The sequence below is a fragment of the Callionymus lyra genome, chromosome 6 (assembly GCF_982586985.1).
Source record: "Callionymus lyra chromosome 6, fCalLyr1.hap1.1, whole genome shotgun sequence".
Taxonomy (NCBI): domain Eukaryota; kingdom Metazoa; phylum Chordata; class Actinopteri; order Syngnathiformes; family Callionymidae; genus Callionymus; species Callionymus lyra.
The window spans coordinates 34492508-34511221 of record NC_141823.1 but is presented as its reverse complement, the minus strand read 5'-3'; the positions used below and the strand labels follow the sequence as shown (position 1 = coordinate 34511221).

Below are 18714 nucleotides of genomic sequence, written 5' to 3'. Positions count from 1 at the left end.
ATATTCCAGCAGGGTATCTGATCACTGGTATGGCATAGCTGTTAATTGCCTGGACCTTGTTTCTGCCATTGAGCTGACTCTTTACTTGCTTGAGGTATTTGGCTGTTGTTGCTATCAAATCAGCCTCTTTATGGTCGGCATCTGACTGTTACATTCCAGATTGTTTTACATGCCAAGGCATTCCATTGCCTCATTGAGTTTAACATGAAAGCCCTTAGAGTTTTGTTGACTGTGTACAGTTTCAGACACTCAGGATACAGGATAACGTTTTTTTAACCCAGACAGCACACAGGTTGGTCTATCGGCTGTTCTGTCTACCAGCAGATAAAAAAAATCCTACTCGGCACCATCTACAGTCACCAGGATCGGCAGGTTAACACAGCGAGCGGGCTATTAAAACCAAATTATTCTCCTCCGAGGTTATACACATCAGGGAATTAAACCATGCAGATATAAAGGCAGTACTCCCTAAATCCCACCAACCTAAATTGCTACCATGGGAAAAAACACGATTGACAACGTCTATCCAAGCATAAAACAAGGCTTCAGGGCTAAAACATTTATCATCTGGGTCAGGCAGACCAAATGACCAGGCTCTTAATGCTAGCATGCACTACTCTCAGAAAAAGTGCTCTTACCACAAACAGAACTGTAAAAATGTGGCTTAAAGCTGCTTCTAAGAAGCTACAGGACGGTTTAGCTAACCGACTGGTATATTTCCAAAACCAAGGATTTTGGCAGACACAACAGTGACACAGTTTATTTTTTTAGTCATAACATAACATCTTATATTGCAATGACCACTGAAGATGCTAACTTCATTCCTCAGTCAGTTCTATTTCCCGTATGATATGTCAGGTTGCAATCTGATATGCTCGGGAAATGTATCAGTGATAAGGGGAGTGACACCTGAGTGGTCAGCTGTCAGGACCTGCCCATCTACTTCAAAACTCTGATAAGAGAAGTCTTTGAAGCGACGGCAGGGAAAACATAATTCCATCTTTATGATTTAATTGTATTCTTGAGTGGATTTTGAACTGGATCAACATTTACATTGTAGTGTGTAAGTGGTGAGAAATGCAATTTAATATGTCGAGTAAAAAGACAAATCCTTTTTATCCTTGACCTCTAATCTCTCTTTTCCTCTTCCTACTGTCCACTGACGCTCCCAGATACACACAAATGGGATCACTTCAGGGGTGATTGGAATCGGTGGCGAGGTGGATCCCACGAAGTGAGATAGAATATAAATTGGATGTTAAATAAGCATTACTCTTCCAGATTGTCTGGTCAGCCCAGGAAAGTGGTCGAGTGCAATGCAGGCTGTACTTTCGCTCAATATGATATGGGAAATTGGGGTGAGATTGAATTAAAGCATGACCAATTAGAAATGTGCAGGTCTTTGCTATGAGGGCACTTTATCCCTAAATCAACTGTACGGTCCCTCATGTGGAAAATCATGTTATCATTTATAAAGATACCTGGCTATAAAAGTATCAGTTTAACAGATTAATGACAGTTTATATGGCCAGAAAAGCAGAATAGCAATTCCGTTTGTGTATCTGTGTGTTATGCTGTGTGTAGCAAAGAAGTCTACAATTTTTACCCCTCCCCAAATTTATGACCATGTTCTTAAATCCAGAGGTTCACTTTATTATTATTTCTTTCTTTTGTTGGACATCTGCTACAGATGTTGGGCTAACCTGATTTAAAAAATATATATCGTCAATTTAATCAATATAAATACTTCATGATGCAAAAAATAAATGAAGAGTCTAAATGAAGAGTCAAAATTGAACCGTATTTTACCAAATAATGTAAACAATTAAGTCAAGTTCTCTATTATTTGCTTGTTCAGAATGCATTTAGAGCGGTGGTTAGACAGCATAAGGGAATGGCAAAACTCATTGCTATGAAAAAAACTACAATTGTATCACCTGTATCATCTAATCACAGATATGTGTATAAACACATTTTTACCAGATGTTTATACTTCCACCTGAAATAAAGATTATTTTAATGATTCTTGGCCAGAAGCAACTTCTTGCAAGAAGATATAATGTGACTAAAAGGTTATATGAGTTCTTGGTGTGTAAAATGTATTTCCAACGAATCAACCTGACGGTACCCTTTCCTTGGCGCTAGAAGCACCACAGATTACATTTTTGTCTTGATCTTATGATTATAACCACCTTAGCCAGGAGCAAGATCATTCAAGTCCAGGGTCCAGAAAATGTGTGGCTCAAATAGCATCTAACTCCCTCCAGCATTCCCAATGAGATATGGCACAATAAAGTCTTACTTATCAAATCAAATTTTATTTTCAAGCTCTTGGCTCCCTCAGAAACAAGGGTTGACTATAACAAAATACGATGCGGTCTATCACAACTTTGTCAGCTCTATGAATCAGTGGAGTTTAATACTTCAGAATAAAGAATATCCAATCAGCTAGCAGTACAGCACTTCACTGATTGTTAGCATTCATAGCCATGGGAACTTGCTGCAACCCTGAACAAGACTTGTCTTGCAAAATAAGTTAGTGGGCTTGACATTCTTCAGGTCTTCAGGCCTTAAGAAAAGATTAATTTTAGGCTAATTTACATGTCAAGACTGCTCTAGAGTGCATTAGACTGCTCAATCTGGAGGACGAGGGAGATGAAGTTGAGGGGAGTGGCAACAGATGAGGAGTTTACAGCAATTATAGGAATACATTTTATTCATGCAGAGCTTTTTAAGATTAAGGAGGGCTGTTTAGATAATATGAAATCCGGCTCAATACTGGCAAGTAGGTGACTGAGGAACTTGGAAAGTGTAGCATGGCTGGTGGCATTGTCATTTCATGTGGAACAGATAAGTGTTTTGAGTATAACAAGAGTGACAGAAAATGAGTTTGTGATAGTTTGGGATTTGCTCACAGAGTTATGGTAAGAGATTTAGGGCCGAATAAAAATGTGATAAGTCAAAGATTAGTCTCATAAAATTGGTTTGAATTTGGAGTCCATGTAAACGTAATGATTGAGTTCTCTGATGAAGAATAATCTTGCTGGGCACCATTGACTGGTGGTTAAGGTGAAAACAGTTGGATGGCTGGATGACTTAAGGGAGGAAATTACTCAAATTACATTTTGACATAAAATACACACAGTAGATTGAGGTCCACCATAGGGAGTTGATGAAGGCAGCAGTGAGGTGGTCAGAAAAAGAAATAATCTTATACAAGACAAGTCAAGATAATGTAACTATTCTATTCTATCGTGAATTTAATGAAGGTTCTTGCACATGTTAGCTGAGAAACAGCTCAATTTTTTTTTATTAACTAGCACTGATGAGTGGAGAGGAGCCATGTGGATTATCTGTCGAAAGAAATTCAAGCAGGAACTTTCCATTAGTGGAGATTGTCTGAGGAATTTAATAAATGAACAGTGAGACCAGTTGTCTTCAGGATTTCATTTTGTAGTGTTCACGGGTGTCGCGGACAGTGCAGTTTGTGAATGAGACACTTCTAGATTTGAAATGAGTGAGATGATAGAGGAAGGAGAGATGCGATAATAGAAACAGGTCACTTTTAAAGATGGAGAAGCTGAAGGATGAACAAGTATTCAAAATTATTAATGAATGGACCATGTGTAGTTTAAGGAGGGAACATTTTATAATAGATTTTCTGGCTCAAGTGATTTATTTTTAAATGTTTTTGTGGTGATTATCTATCTGTGTTGAAAAAAAGAAGGCTCAGCAAAAAGACTAAGCACTGCATTTACAAGTCCATCCAGGTTTCTGTCGAAACCAAGATACAAGCAGCAGAAACATTTTGTTTCTGCAGGGTGTATGGGCTCTCCCTTAGAGAGGAGCTCAGTCAGTCAAGAGAGAAGCCTCCCTTGGTCCAACTGACAGACACAAGCCAATTGGAGGATGTCTCCCACTTGGCATGGAAATGCCACTGTACTTTTTCAGAACAACCTGAGGAGCCTTCTGGCGAAAGGAAAGTCTGGTGCTCATTGCTCCATCTGGTTCCCCCACAATGTGACCTGATAAGCATTAAATGATAGATGAATGAAAGAATAATACATGGTTTCCAACTCACTGTCAATATTTCTTCTCTATACAGGGCTAGTATTGTTCAAAAGAGGATAATCTATTTCCAGGATGAAGGCTCACTCACCAAAAGAATGTGCGAGAAAGGTACTATTTTTTAATGAACAGACCTCAGTACTGTCTATCTCTGTGATTTCCCATTTTTGCTTTCCATTCATGGTTTTAGAGCAGGAAACTTATTCCGCTCTGTCGCGCTGTGGCATGTGAATTGGAATAAATAAGTCTGAACCTCCTGGCTGTGTGACATTGAATGCCACACTGAGCTACAGATCAAAAGAACACGTTGCTCATACTCTCTATTCTCCTACCTAGCATTTTCTCCTCTGTCATGTTCTGCACTTGCACCTTTATCAGCAGTAATAATGGGTTCTGACTGCTTATATTCCCCAGTAATCACCTTCTGTTGATCTGATGTGTTTCCTCTCCTGCATGCACATCAATATCCTCCACAGAATCCATCTACGGGGACACAACAGACAAACCTCTGCTTGAATGCTGCTCCTGCGGCACGGCAAAGTACAGAGTCACCTTCTACGGAAACTGGTCGGAGAAGATTCATCCCAAAGACTACCCTCGTAAGCACAAACCACCCTGATCAATTCTTTTGAGTCACTTCAGCTATATCTTACCGTTGATCTTGATTGTGCGGCTCTACTCTGAACCACTGAGATTTGTTGCTTTATCACTGTTTTAAAATCGTCGTCTGTGACGAGCTGCAAATAATATACCTAATATACGCTGAAACGTGTGTGAACCTCTTACCACGACTTTCAGGTTGTGAATTGACTTGGATTACTCTGGCTCCTTTGTTTAATCCCGGCCCATGCTGCTCAGATCAATACAGAGACGAAATCGACCTTCAGATCTAATGACTGTAATTCACTGACTTTTCAATGGAATTGTCGGTGGAGGAGCCAGTTGAACCACATTTACACCAACATGGGTCTAAAGTGAGTAACATCTACATGTGGTATTAAAACCAGACTATAGAAAAGATGGACATTTTGCGTATTGGTAATAATAAAGTAGATGCTTCATGAAGCTTAATCGTCCCATCACTTCCCAAAGCCATGCGTGCACTGTTGTGATTGCATCTGCACTAGTTGCCATGGCAATTTTCAACAAAAGTGAAAGACAGTTTTCAGCAGAGGAGCTTTCATGTGTTATTACGGAATATATACAGTATATACTTCGCTTTTTCAATATATCTTTAAGTATCCAAAAAGAACAAATTATTTGATTGAAATATAAAATATCTTCAGTTAAGAAATTATAATATTTGGTTAATTTTAATATATGGATTTGGGTGATATACCAATCCAGCCAAACAACATGAATATAGTTACTATGCATCACATTTAATGACAAATTACGCAGGAACTGCTTGACCTAAGACACACACAATTAATGTTTATTTCAATGATTTCAGCACCTGACTCAGGCTAATAAACAACTGAATATTTGGTAGATTGTTCTCACCACGCTCTTAAATAAATTATACATCATGATATTCATAACTGTGTCTGGTTAGACACTCAAGCTCTCATGCAATCATCCGAATAAAACTATTCTGTAGTGTCCCACGATTCATTAAAGTTATTTTTATGTAGAGTAAGTACTTTTTTCTGAGTTTTATTTGTATTTTTGAATCCAAAATCATCTTTCTGTATCAGGAGCGAAACTTCTAGTAGTTTCAATAATGTTCTTTCTTTAATTTTTTGTGTGGGCTGACAAAGAGTGTCTTTATATTAAGTTTGCATTTATTATATACTTATTAAGGCGGACTTCATTGATGCAGATAAGTTAAATACTCTCTGCAAACACACTGTTTACATTAAAGTAGTCATCATATCTACATGTGTCTTCCTTATTATTTTTTAACAATATCCACTTTTAAAAAGGTTTATTACTTAAATTAATACTTTACCTTAACCCTTTTCTTACTCAGTCACAGGAGAAAGTAAATTATAAAATTATAAAAATATATGTTTGATTAATATTTTTTTCACAATTTCTGGGTTGATGGTCCATCAGATTCAGAAACATCTACTTTCAGGCGTCCTGGTGGAATCACCAGTAGCTACTGTCGACCTTGTGGTCGGAACTTGCATTTATTAATATCGAAGTTAATCTGTGTGATAATCTCGCTGGACCACACTAGAAAGAACCTAACCAACACTTTTCATGTTAATAAAGTTTCCAAAAGATTTTGAGTCGGTTTGAATTCAAGGTCTTTTCATTTTCAAAGCTTTTACAGAAAAGCCTCCAGTGACCACAATTAAATAAGGGGAATTCCTTCCCATATAAACATAGAAGAATCATGTAGGCTGGAGCAGCAGCCACTCGTGTGGTGCTCCCTTTTGCAGATGAGAAAGAACAACATGCGGAAAGACAGATGGTGGGAATAAAAACAGTAATCTCTGCCCTGATCCTACAGGGTGCAGCACAGGGATGCAAAAATCCACCTTTATACAAAAAGCACATATTCAGACAATCCCAGCATCGCATGTAGACCCTTCATCTGGAAGACTGAGTCCAGAAGGTTGTTTTTAAACCTGGTTTCTTGATGTTGAGAGCGTCGATGTACCAGAAAGTTTTTTGTAGAGCTTTTTTGCCACTCTTGCCATTTCCTTGCATTTACTATTGCCTTTAATATGTGTTTGTTGCTGTCTTTTATCTCCATAATGAACTGCACTAGTAAATTCAAGTAGACTATTTACATCAATATCAATATATACTGTATATCAATATTCACTTTTGGACAGATTTCATCTATATTTAATCTTTTTGGAAAAAGCAGCACATGAAGAAAAAACAACGACAAAGGTTTTCAAATTATACGCCCAAAAAAAAGTTCAGAACAAAAGCAAAAGCTCAGCTCAAAGTCAATTTAGCAGTTTTTTTGTCAAGATGCAAAGTGATTAATTAAATTAAATGAGGTTTTGGTTTTGATGTTGTGATACTGAATTTTTTGTTCTCTGATTTAACAGGTCGTGCAAACCACTGGTCAGCCATCATCGGAGCATCCCACTCTAGGGAGTATGTACTGTGGGAATACGGGGGATTGGCAAGTGATGGGGTCAAGCAGGTAGCAGAACTGGGATCGCCAGTCAAGATGGAGGAGGAGATACGGCAGAAGGTAATATGTGTCCATTCTCAGACATGACAGATGCTGGAACACTCACAGGACAGAGATTATTCAGCACACGCTGTTCTCTGCCTCTGCTGTGCTCTGTTAGGCATGTAATGTGAGCAATATGAACACTCTTTCTGAACATTCTGGTAGTCTTAGTGCGATGGTTGCAGCTCCTCAAGGGACTGTTATGAGTTTTAGAAAATGTATTTTCTCTTTGAATAAAAGCATGTATGTATTTCAGCAGATCAAGAGTGTATTTGTTAACAATAAACTAGAGACAATAACAAAAAAAGAAAAAAAGTAAAAAAAATATAGCTGTGCAACTAGTTTAATAAAAGGATTCAGTGTAATAAAAAGCAACAGTGATTGCTTCAAGACCCATATCCTGCAGGGTAAAATACAGCGGTATTACATTTAAGATAACCACACAATTTTTTTTAATGGCGAATTTCTGTGCTTTTACAATGATGCAGGGCATAATGTAGAAGTAAGTTGCAATTTCACAACAGTTTCATAGTGTCTTAATCTTGTTCTTTAAATCACTCCTAAAGATTGCTTCCATATTTGAAGCTTGTATTGACTTTTATATCTAGTAGTTAACAAAAGTAAATATATATACAGTATATATATATATATATACCTCTTCGCTTGAATGTGTATATACTACTTTTATCTCCGACTTTGTTTGCATGTTGTGTTTTACTTAAGGAAAGAAGGTAGGGGAGGGAGGGAGGCTATGAAAAGACACAGATTGAGCGTGCACTAGCAGAATCACAAATTGGATAGTACACATCTTAACACCTCACAGCAGTTCCTAGTTGCATATATTACTTCCTGGTTTTTTAATGTCTGACTGTAGCTGCTAGATTTTCTTTACTTTCTTCAGCGTCTGACTTTTGCTTGACAGATTGTTACTTTGCCCAAGGAAGGAAGGAAGATAGATTTTCCTTCTTTCCTTTAGTTTGAGCTTGTTTGTCTTGGGTCAGATAAAGACTCATTTCTTTATTTTGATTTGCTGTACAGATGATCAGAGGTTGTGGTTCTTTTTTCACCACAGGAGAGACTGTAACAAGGTAAATGCCATTACAGGACTCACCGTATACCTCCACATATTAATCCTCACATTGTCCTCCTGCAGCAAATAATTGGCACCGTATATCCTCCTTCAGACCCTTATCCTGTCTTAAAATTAGCACTGCTGGCAGAACAGATGGTCATGCAGAGCTTATTGTTAGCTAATATTGAAGACTTTGAGTCACAGCAGATAATGAGAGCACAGTGTGAACAATGGGGTCTCTCTGTCATAGCTGCTTTCTGTGTGCAATTACAGCCTCATCGTTTTCCATTATTTTTACCTCTACGCTTGAATGTGTGTCTTCCCAGTCTTAGTGCAAAAGTACATCACAATTGGATATAAATACGGCCTTATTTTCGATTAAAGCAGTTTAAATGACAGCCATAAATTGTTTGAAAAGACACGCAATTATTGATGAGACAGGAAGGAAATATGGGGACTTAAATTAGTTTACATGATAAACATTTTTAACCACGTGAAAGGATGGAAGTAGATACTCGAGTTTAGATACTAAACTGATCTTTGGCCAACAGGAAAGTACTGTTTTCTTCCTTAGAGTTCTTAATTACTGACCAAGAAAATGGCTGGCTTAAATTCAAAACTGGTCATATGTCACTTTGTCAGATTTATTTTATTTTATTTTTTGTAATTTCTTACTGACTCATTAAATACTCATTAATCACTGTTTTTCTTTATCATTGTAATGTTGTTTATTTTTATTACATGTTATCCATAAAAACAGTGACGTTGTTTGTATGTAGTTTTAACTGCCAAATGAATTCTAAATTTGTCAAGAGTCCTGGCTCATTTTAAATTTGTATCTGTTTTATTTTAAATACAAGCAAGCGACAATAACTCGACTAGATTTCAAAATATACTCAAACTACATACTAGTAGTGAAGAAGAATCCTGGGCATGTCAAGGACATTTAGAGGATCCAGGAGTCTCTCATTTTTGAGGCTTACAGGTCCTCTGAAGATACGCTGACACAAATGGAAAGCTGATTGGCTTTTGTGTCAGGTAGGGATCGTCAGCAGGAGCAGCAATGAAGGCAAAATTGATATTCATAGCCAGACTTCAATCCAGCGAAGGGGCACACTGATCAGTGTGTTCATACAGCGTTTCATTTGCAATGCCGCAAACACGTGAACATGCACACACATTCTATTCATGTTAGATCAGAATGGGATGACTTTATTTTGAATGGGAGCATGTCACTATTGAGACCCGGGAGTGGATGTCATGTAACATCTGTTCTGCTCATCTGTGGCACAGTGAGATATGTTCCACATGTGTATTCCCTCAGGGAGTGTGAACGCTTGGGATCGGGCACAAGGAATTCTGCAAGGAATCACAGATTCAAGAAGAGTTCAGGAGTGCACACCCTTTATATTCTGTACATATGGTACTATATGACTTATAAATGAAAGCTTGTAGCTGTTGTTAGATGGGTAGACCTTTGGTAATAAAGATATGATTACATGTAAGAGCACTCATCCCACACAGCCACTCCACCTCCTCAACTTTCACAAGCAATTATGCCAGCAGTTGAAACAAGAGGTTACATGGACAGTATTTTCCTGTGGACAAACAGCATGCAAACTTGTCATGTAAATATTGAATATTGATGTTTCTTAGAGTGGTATTTGGAAATTGGTTGTTTCTGCTTTATTGTCCACATAGGATCATTTTCAAAACAACCAATGGCTTAACGCATATAAAATACATGCATTATAAAATGTATCAGATGGAGCTCAAAGTGTTATTAAGAACAAGCAGCACAGTGATATAAATCAAAGGTCGCAAACTCAACTTCAACACCTTCCTGGATCAGATTGTAATCTGTAACACAACACTAAAAGACAGACCACCAGAGGTTCATTTTTGGCCAGCGGACTGGAGGGTCTTTCAGCGGTTTTCTATCTGCTATAAAAGGGAGGAAATTTGTGTTTATCAGACAAAACAAATAATGAAGTGGCGATCCTTCACAGAATCTAAAATAAAACCACAGTCCATCACCTTCTGGTCAAAAGCACGTTTGTATTGTTAGGGCTAAATATTTTTGTGTTGGTCTCATTTGTCCTCTCAGAGTAATTTATCGTCTTTGCCAGGTCCTAAACAATGTTTCCATTTTCATAAATACCTTTTAGCTCCTCTGGTCAAATCACGTTTACGAGTCAGTGAACTACTCCTACTACCAGTGTTTCCCTTTCTTCTGTGTGTACCGATCAAATCTGGACTCATCTCATGGTGGGAGCAGTTGGGTCACCTGTAGGTTAAAGTGGAGCGCTGCAGATGAAGCGTGTTTGTTGGGGGACTACTGTTTGAGGATGAGTTAAAACTATGAATCAATAAAATAAAAAGAAACAAAATAAATCTACAGTGCAAATGTAGTGTTCTAATGTGTTTCTATCTGTCCGTCTTTTACTGTTGTGTTATGGATTACAATTTGATCCAGGAAGGTGTTGAAGAATTGTGTCTTTGCCTTGAATGGATTCTGACCACTGCAGCTTATTAAAACAGGGCTTCATAAAATAAAATTAAAGAAATTCATTCCCAGCACCTTATTTTTGTTTTTGAACATTATTTATTTCCATTATTGTCGGTGTATTTGCCGTGTATCATTCAGTTTCTGTAGCTGCAAGAGGTCAAGTTTGCCACGGTGGGATAGCAATTAGTTACAATGGGGCCCCCCAGAGAGTGAAGTCATGACCCTAGCTTTGTGCCTCAGTCGGCCAATCCAATGTGGACTGTGCCAAATCCACAGAGGGTGAAAGACCAGGCCAACATTCCCAGTTTTACTCCTGGCAACACTGTGGGAGGGAAGTTGCCACCAACCATCTGATGACACGTCCCTCTTTGTTTGTCCCATGTCCTGCTCAGTACTCTACTATATTTGAAATTCAATAGATTATCCTTTGCCAATATGTGCTTTGAGAATGTGCATCTTGGCACTCTTCTTGACTTTCAAAACGAACATGCACTTCTGGCCGTCGCCCCCTGTGGGACATGCAGTTGGCTATCTATAAAGGTGTTTATGTTTCTAGCTGAATGGTTGGAAGACATTTTCAGACTGGTATTTTGTGTTTGTGTGTGTGCACTATACTCTAGTAGTCACTAATGTTGACTTACTGGTTTCAGCATCCGACAAAATCAGAACTCAGGGCTGCATACACATTCACACGGATAAAAGATGGATTATTCTTGAATTCCACATCTTGGCCAGAAGCTACTTTGAAAAAGTCATTGCAGTGTCCAGAGAGGTAGTGTTGAGAGAAGGAATAAGAAAGAAGTAAGAAGAGTACCACATGGTTCCAGCACAGTGCTGTTAATATTCCAGCTGTCTTTTTGTGTCTTTTCAGCATATTTTATTTTTTTTTATTGTTTATTTGATATACCTTAGCGTTCCATCTCCACCTCTACATATGTCACATTTGATTTAATGGTGATTTAAGAGTGGCACAGTTAGAGTCATTGTAATGCAAATGCATGCCCAACATTTTAATTTTTAATTGTGTTTTTTAATATAGATGTTGGTGAATTTATTCATTACCTCTGGCAAAGAGGTTATGTTTTCACCCATGACTGTGGCTTTGATAATTTGTCAGTCTGTCAGGGAAACTACACAATAACTGCCAGGCAAAGTAACAGAAGTGCTGCTGAGGCACCAGTATAGTTTTGATACAGCATACAAAATAATGAATTAATTATAGTATAAAGCAATGTACAGATAATTTAATGAACATCTTTACTGTACGTTTTTACTGTACTATGTCATGTAGAACTGAATCATCTTTTTATTTCTGTTTCATGCAACACACTGTGACTTCTGTTTGTCTAAAAGGTGGTATATAAGCAATTCTTATTATAGTTATAGTAAGTTACCTTGTATTCTTTAGAGACAATAGCTCTGCCACAAAGACAAAGAGTTAGAAGAGTCAGAGTTGAAGGAGTTCAGGTTTTCATTGGAAGTGACTACGAAAGACAAGTTCTTTTAGAGGGACAGTTCATGACAAAAAGTTTGGAGTAAAAGTTGACAATGGGAAAACATTGCTTGTCCACATACAGTATCTTATTAAATTCAAACAAGTAAAATATAAGATAGATCAAGCGAAGATTATTAGTTTTGATCAGCTCTGAACTGGAAATCTAATTTCCTAAAGGAGATCTCCAGAGGGATTAATAAAGTAAACTTAATATAATCTAGACTTGAATTTGAATAACCACACTCCCAGCATGTCTGTTATTGCCAATGGCTCCATAAAAAAATCTAGATCTTAAGATCTTAACCCGTGAATCATATACAGGCTACAGTTTCACTGGTCATAACCACAGATAATTTTAGATTTAAAAGGGGTTAACATCGTCTGCTGTCGTTTTTCAAGCTGCCAAAGCTTTTGTTCCCAACAATGAACAAATACCAACACTGAATCAGCTGTTTAATACTATAAATAATTGTAAAGCAAAACCATTATTATTATTAGTTTTCCTTATTTAATTTTATTTTTACTGACCGATTATCCACACAGTCTCTGTCTTCTTTTCCACATGTTCCTTGAGTACTTTGTGCAATATATTGTTCTTCGTCTTTTAAACATTCTTACATTTACATTCCATCATGTTAAATATCCTCAAGTTGTTAACTATATGCCAAATATCTTCCAGCAGCAGGTTTTTGTTTTGCATCCTTGAGGTAATGTTGAGTTTATGTCTCAAGGGATTTCATTAAATTAACATCGTATATAATGGTACTGTAAAATGATTAACCTCCTCTAAAGTGTGATGTTGGAAGTGGTATGATCCCACTGCTACACAGGGCATAAAACTCAGGGAGCACTGACCTTCCAACAGAACAACGACCGTGTAACTTAATAACTCTGGGAGTTAGAAAATGAGTCAACCAGGATGAACTGGGTCATTAAAGGCAGTTACCACGATTCTCATCTAATAATATCTCATCGCCTCAAGCCTTCATCCGCTCAAGTTCAGGTTGTGAGCTGTGGTACGCGTGTTTCCAGCACCCCTGTAGACTGTTGGCTTGTAAAATTGCCTCAGAGGACGACTGGAGTCAGCAAATCAATTCTCAAGTCTGCATGTAGTCAGCACTTACCAACTCATCTGCTGCAGGAAAAGAAGATTTCCCGTCAACGTGTTTTCTCCCTTACCTTTACAGTGTCACCCTACTGTGTTTTGGACATTTTTTGCGACAAAGGTGACTTGGGATCAATGGATCATAAATCATAAGGTTGTGTGAGATATCTAGTAATTTCTATATCACATAGATCTATCAGATGTATGGGAAAGTTTAAGCGGGTTCTGGGTAAAGATTTGTAGAAGCAGCTGGGATGAAAATAAGTTTCTGTTTCTTGATCTCTATGTTGGCTGCATCAAGAAGGAACCAACAATCATCACTGTTCACAGCTAAGCATGAAGCGTTCGGGAAGAAGATCGGATCCTTCATTTCTGGTTGTCATGACAAGTAGCTTGAGGTTTTTAGACAAGTGAAGGAAGGATTAAGATATAAAATAATATAATATAAGATTAATGGACAGATCAGTGCAGGGTCTTCACTTTGTCGTAGCGAAGAAAGAGATTAGCTATTAGTTCTCTGTCCACACTGTGTGGCAATAACCGTTTTAAAAAACAGAATAGAAGAAATAGCCGCGACCATGGTAACATCAAAACTACTGTAATGTTGTGGATTCATTCTCAAGCACCTCTTCTCTACACATTACCAGGGAACAACATCAATTGAATTGCATATAAGCTGTTTTGTTTAATAATAGTATATTTGTGAGGTTAGCCATGTATTTTATTTGGGATCAATACAGCTTTTGAACATTTGATTTTTTTTAAATCTGCAGGGCATGATTAGAATTTCATTAAATGTATTGTTTTCCCAAGGACAGGGGCACAGAAAAAACATTGGTGATTAATCACCCATTTTAATGCAATACAGTCTAATCTGGGTATAATACAACAGCTGTACCTTCAATGTAGCGTATGTGTATGATAAACATTTGGCAAACAAGAAAACATGTTTTTACCACCTGGGGAACTGATTAGTTAAGGCATGTGTGAACAGGCCTGTCAATTGAAAGGTGTAGTGGGAATTTACCTGGCTCAAACTCATTTCAAATGTTGGAAATGGAGACTTCTCCAAATGCTTAATCAACACAAAACTGACTTGGATAAGCTGTGTGCAGGTGAGCAAAGAATTATTTTAATTCTGTGCCTGTCTGCAGAAATTTCCATTACAAAGCCGTATTAAATCTGTTCTATCATATAAATCGAATTACTTTATGAACGAATTTTAGAGAACAAGAAAACGCTGAAATCCCTGTTTGTAGTAACCCAGTTTCTAATTTGTAAATGATTATTAGTGGTAAAGAAGTGGTAAAGATCACGTAGTTGCAGTGGCGGGCCGTCAGTGCCAGTAAGGCCTTCTCTGCTCGCCTAAACATAATCAGAAAATAAATTTAAATTTTTTATTTTTTATTTTTCATAAATATGTATTAAGTTATTCCTCATAGTCTTTTCTCTTCATTTAATTTCTTTCCTTCTGCTTGCGCAAGTTGTGCACTGCTTCCAGGATTGTATGTTCACGTTAGAGCTTTCATCCAATCATATTTGAGCTGTCACGTGCTGCCAGAAGAAATCTACCCGAGGCCTTCAGTCGTTTCAGACGTTGCCCTGTCTATTGAAATCAACGGCAGCCGATGTATTGTGTTAACAAATCAGATTCGAGTTGGCTACACAACGTCAGTGCTATGGAAGCTACTCTTCTCACAGCTTCCATGACGCTGAACGCATTGAACACGTGACACGTTCATGTCCTCTGATTGGATAGCACTGAGACAAGTCACATGGAGCTGAAACGATGATTTGAGTTAATTAAACTGTTTGTTTTTTCAACACAATGGCTGCAGAGCTTGATCGCGGATATACTTGCAAAGCCATTTTCAAGAAGGACTTTGTTAAGAAAGTGGCAGAGCGTGCGTGTCGTGGCCATGGAAACCACACAGACTGTAGTTGGAGTGATATTTTGATGTAATGCACTGATATTGTGTTCATTTGATGATAAACATCTTAATGACCTATAACAGTACCCACTCAGATACCTGTGGTGTATAAAGAACCTTAACGTAGTTATTGAGAGGTGGATTCATTCAAACGTGCACCACTCAAGGCCTATGTGTGAAATGCACGGCCTGCCACTGTGTAGTTGGTTTGTTTGTTTTTGTTTAATACTTCCAAAACTGAAATCACTTGATTGTAACGGTGTTCATCATTTACTAAATATTCAGCCAGATTACGGAGACGCATGTCAAATCAAAATAAATTTAGTGTTTATAAAGCATGCAGTCGGATCACCAAAATAAATTAACTTTCACGGGACTGTGATGACAAAATACAATGTCCAGTGCCTTGGCAGAAGTATACACCATCTCTGGGTTTTTTAATAGATAGATAATAGAAATTAATGACAGTCACTGTTTTTGTACAGTGACTGGAAACTCACTCTTCGTTAAACTAGTGAGGAAGAGACTACTATTGTATCTTATAAATAATTGTGTTTTATTAAAAATAAGATACTACAGAGCCTTTCAATTAAATACACATAATATTGACCCCTCAGTGCAGAACATGAAAATGCTGTCGACCATCATTAAAACTTTGTGAGACCATAAAAGGATAATATCTCAAATTAGAATGCAGCGTGTCGTAATAAAAACACAATAAATGAAGGAAGTGCCAACGAAAAACACAGAAGACACTCAGCATATGAGTTATCATGACTTGTTTATGTGCTTGAATTACGGAGATGCATGCTCGTTTTTATTGTTCTTCTAAAAAGTTCCAAGACAATTTAAGATGACAGACTTCATCATCCATCAAACCAACCAGTGTTTGTCTGCCTTGTGCAAGCTCAGAGAGCATGGCCTCCCTCCCACATGTTCATATTAAGCGATTAGAAATGTGGATCAGGCAGCAGATATAAGGCCACATTAAAACTATGACTCAGTTCACAGCCATTTCCTATTTTTGATTACGCCAGTTTAAATGCCATCTCTTGCCTAAGAGGAAATTACAAATGCTAAGTCTCACATCCCGAATGAGTGTTCAAAGCATTTTCGGGGGGTGAGATGGAAATCATTACGGCAGTAAGAATCTCAGCCTTCTGTTATGAGAAAGTGTGTCGTCTTTGCCCCTGTAAACAAGCGTGATTCAAATATGAATCCCCTTTCTCAAGATATTAATCAGTGTTAGGATTGCGTGGAAGTCTTGAGTGGTTCCTTTATATCTACCTTTTAAACATAATGTTTTTAATTGTGTGTATTTTTCTAATTGTTTAAATAAGTGCTGCTTTGTTAGTGTTTAATCCAAACTCAAAAATTCAATAATGGTATTCAATTATTTTACTTATGTTTGCTGGCAACGCAGTTTATTGTGAACTAGGGTTTCAACTGAAACAGCTTTAGGCTCAAGTACAAAAACTGTGAGGTTTAATTAAGACTCTTGCAAAGTCAAACAAAACAACTTTATTCCCTATTTGATAATATGATGAACAATAAACTATGAAAAGATCAACTGTCTTCAAAAGTTGTTGGTTCACAATGGAAACAAAATTCGTTGTTACATTTCTGGAACTCAGTCTTATTTCATTGCCAAGTCCTTTAAGCAAATTGTGTGTTGAACTGGAACATAGTCAGTGAGCACTGACCCCCGCTGCGTAGCTTTTAAAAAATCTTACATTAGCTATATGATGTGGAAGAAGCCATCCAGGAATCACTGATACAACACACAGTAGGAAGCCAACACTGAATCTCTGTCCAACTCAGAGAGTAACAACATTTTTGTCCCATTGTCAAGATGCATCTGGTCTGTATGAGGCACACTAACACATATAATCATCTACGGCTGATTAAACCAAGATAATAAAGGTGTTTTTTTGTTTTTTCATATAAACCACTAATAACTGTGAATCTGTATGGAGGGGCTTGGGGAACATTACAAACTACAAGCCCCAGGCACTCAGGAGAGTGATGTGCGGAGAATATCCAACAGGCAGAAGGTCAGGAAGGCCCCAGGACCCGACTGTGTTTCACCGTAACCTCGAGCTCAGCTCTCTGCTGTGTTCATGGAAATCTCACTAGAGACCTAGTCATGTGCCAGCATGCTTCAAGTCCTCAACAATTGTCCTGCTGCCAAAAAGCACAGGACCATCAGGGCGCTCAGAGTTCTGTGGTCATGAAGTATTTCGAGCGTCTTGTGCTGTCAACCTAAATAGGATTACAGAGACCCTCATAGATCTGATGCCGTTTGCACAGAGCCAAGAGGTCTGTTGACAGTGCTCTGATTTTGGGCCTGCTCTACATCCTGCAGAACATGGACAAAGCATGATACTACGCTAAGATCCTGTATGTAGTCTATTCTTCAGCGTTTATCCCAGTCGTCCCTGACTGGCTCCAGGACAAACTCTCCCAGCTATACACAACCAACTGTGAAAAGTTGGGTCGTTGACATCCTGTCAGACAGAAAGTGCAGTGTGAATCAACCTTCAGCTCGACATTTAGAAGACAGTGGAGATGACATTATCTTCACTGGAGAGCTGAAGTAGGAGTTGAACAATTTTACTATACCAATTTTTAGGTATTAATTATTTCATGGTAATATATAATATTTTGTTTTTATATATTGTATATATCTTATAATCTTTTATTATTCGATTTATATTATTTCACAAAAGTTTCTCATTCTTATTCAACACATTGTGAAAATAAGGGACTTGTGTAATGTGGCACCTTTTTTCACTGCTTAAGTGAAAACATAAAACTATATCATACATAACAGCGATAATGACAAAAGGATGGGATGCATCTTTATCCGTCTTTAGTTTTAATAGATTCTCTGCTGCTGAAAGATTTGTTCTACTTTCAACATTTAAGAATCTCTTTTATCTGTTTCCCCCCAATTAAAGCTGGTTAGAATGAATGCTGAAAAGTTTTGATAAATTGTAGTCCAGTAGCCCGTACGTGATAAGACCTAAATATCACTCAACCATATCAGCTTGTTCAAGAGTGTGGTTGTTGTTAATTGAACCTTGGATGTTGAAACTGATCCCAGAAGTCACCCAGGTGTGGAAAACAGCCTCTCTTTCCCGCCTCTGTGGTCGTAGAAGACAAATATCAGACTTGAGAGTTGCTCATTTCCTGTGCTTATGGGCATTATCTCTCTGAGACTGTTTTAAAGGCTACACCTTGAGCTCGCCTCAAGCTAATTTCATGGTTGATCTCCTCAGTGTGAGAAAGTACGACAGGTCAATTCCTTCACAGCAGCATAAACTCGGCCTTGTGGGATTCAGATGACTCTGGCATCAGACTCTGCCGGTAAGGTTATTTAACAAGAG

The 18714-nt window shown here is 37.9% G+C and overlaps 1 protein-coding gene across 1 annotated transcript in view; it reads left to right on the top strand.

The window, feature by feature from the left end:
• spon1a (spondin 1a) overlaps positions 1-18714 on the top strand; it is a 69051-nt gene that overhangs the window by 12199 nt on the left and 38138 nt on the right. The window contains exons 4-6 of the mRNA XM_087792921.1: positions 4106-4179; positions 4545-4667; positions 7083-7231. Of these exons, the coding sequence (XP_087649047.1) occupies positions 4106-4179; positions 4545-4667; positions 7083-7231 (346 nt within the window). The remainder of the gene's footprint in view (positions 1-4105; positions 4180-4544; positions 4668-7082; positions 7232-18714) is intronic.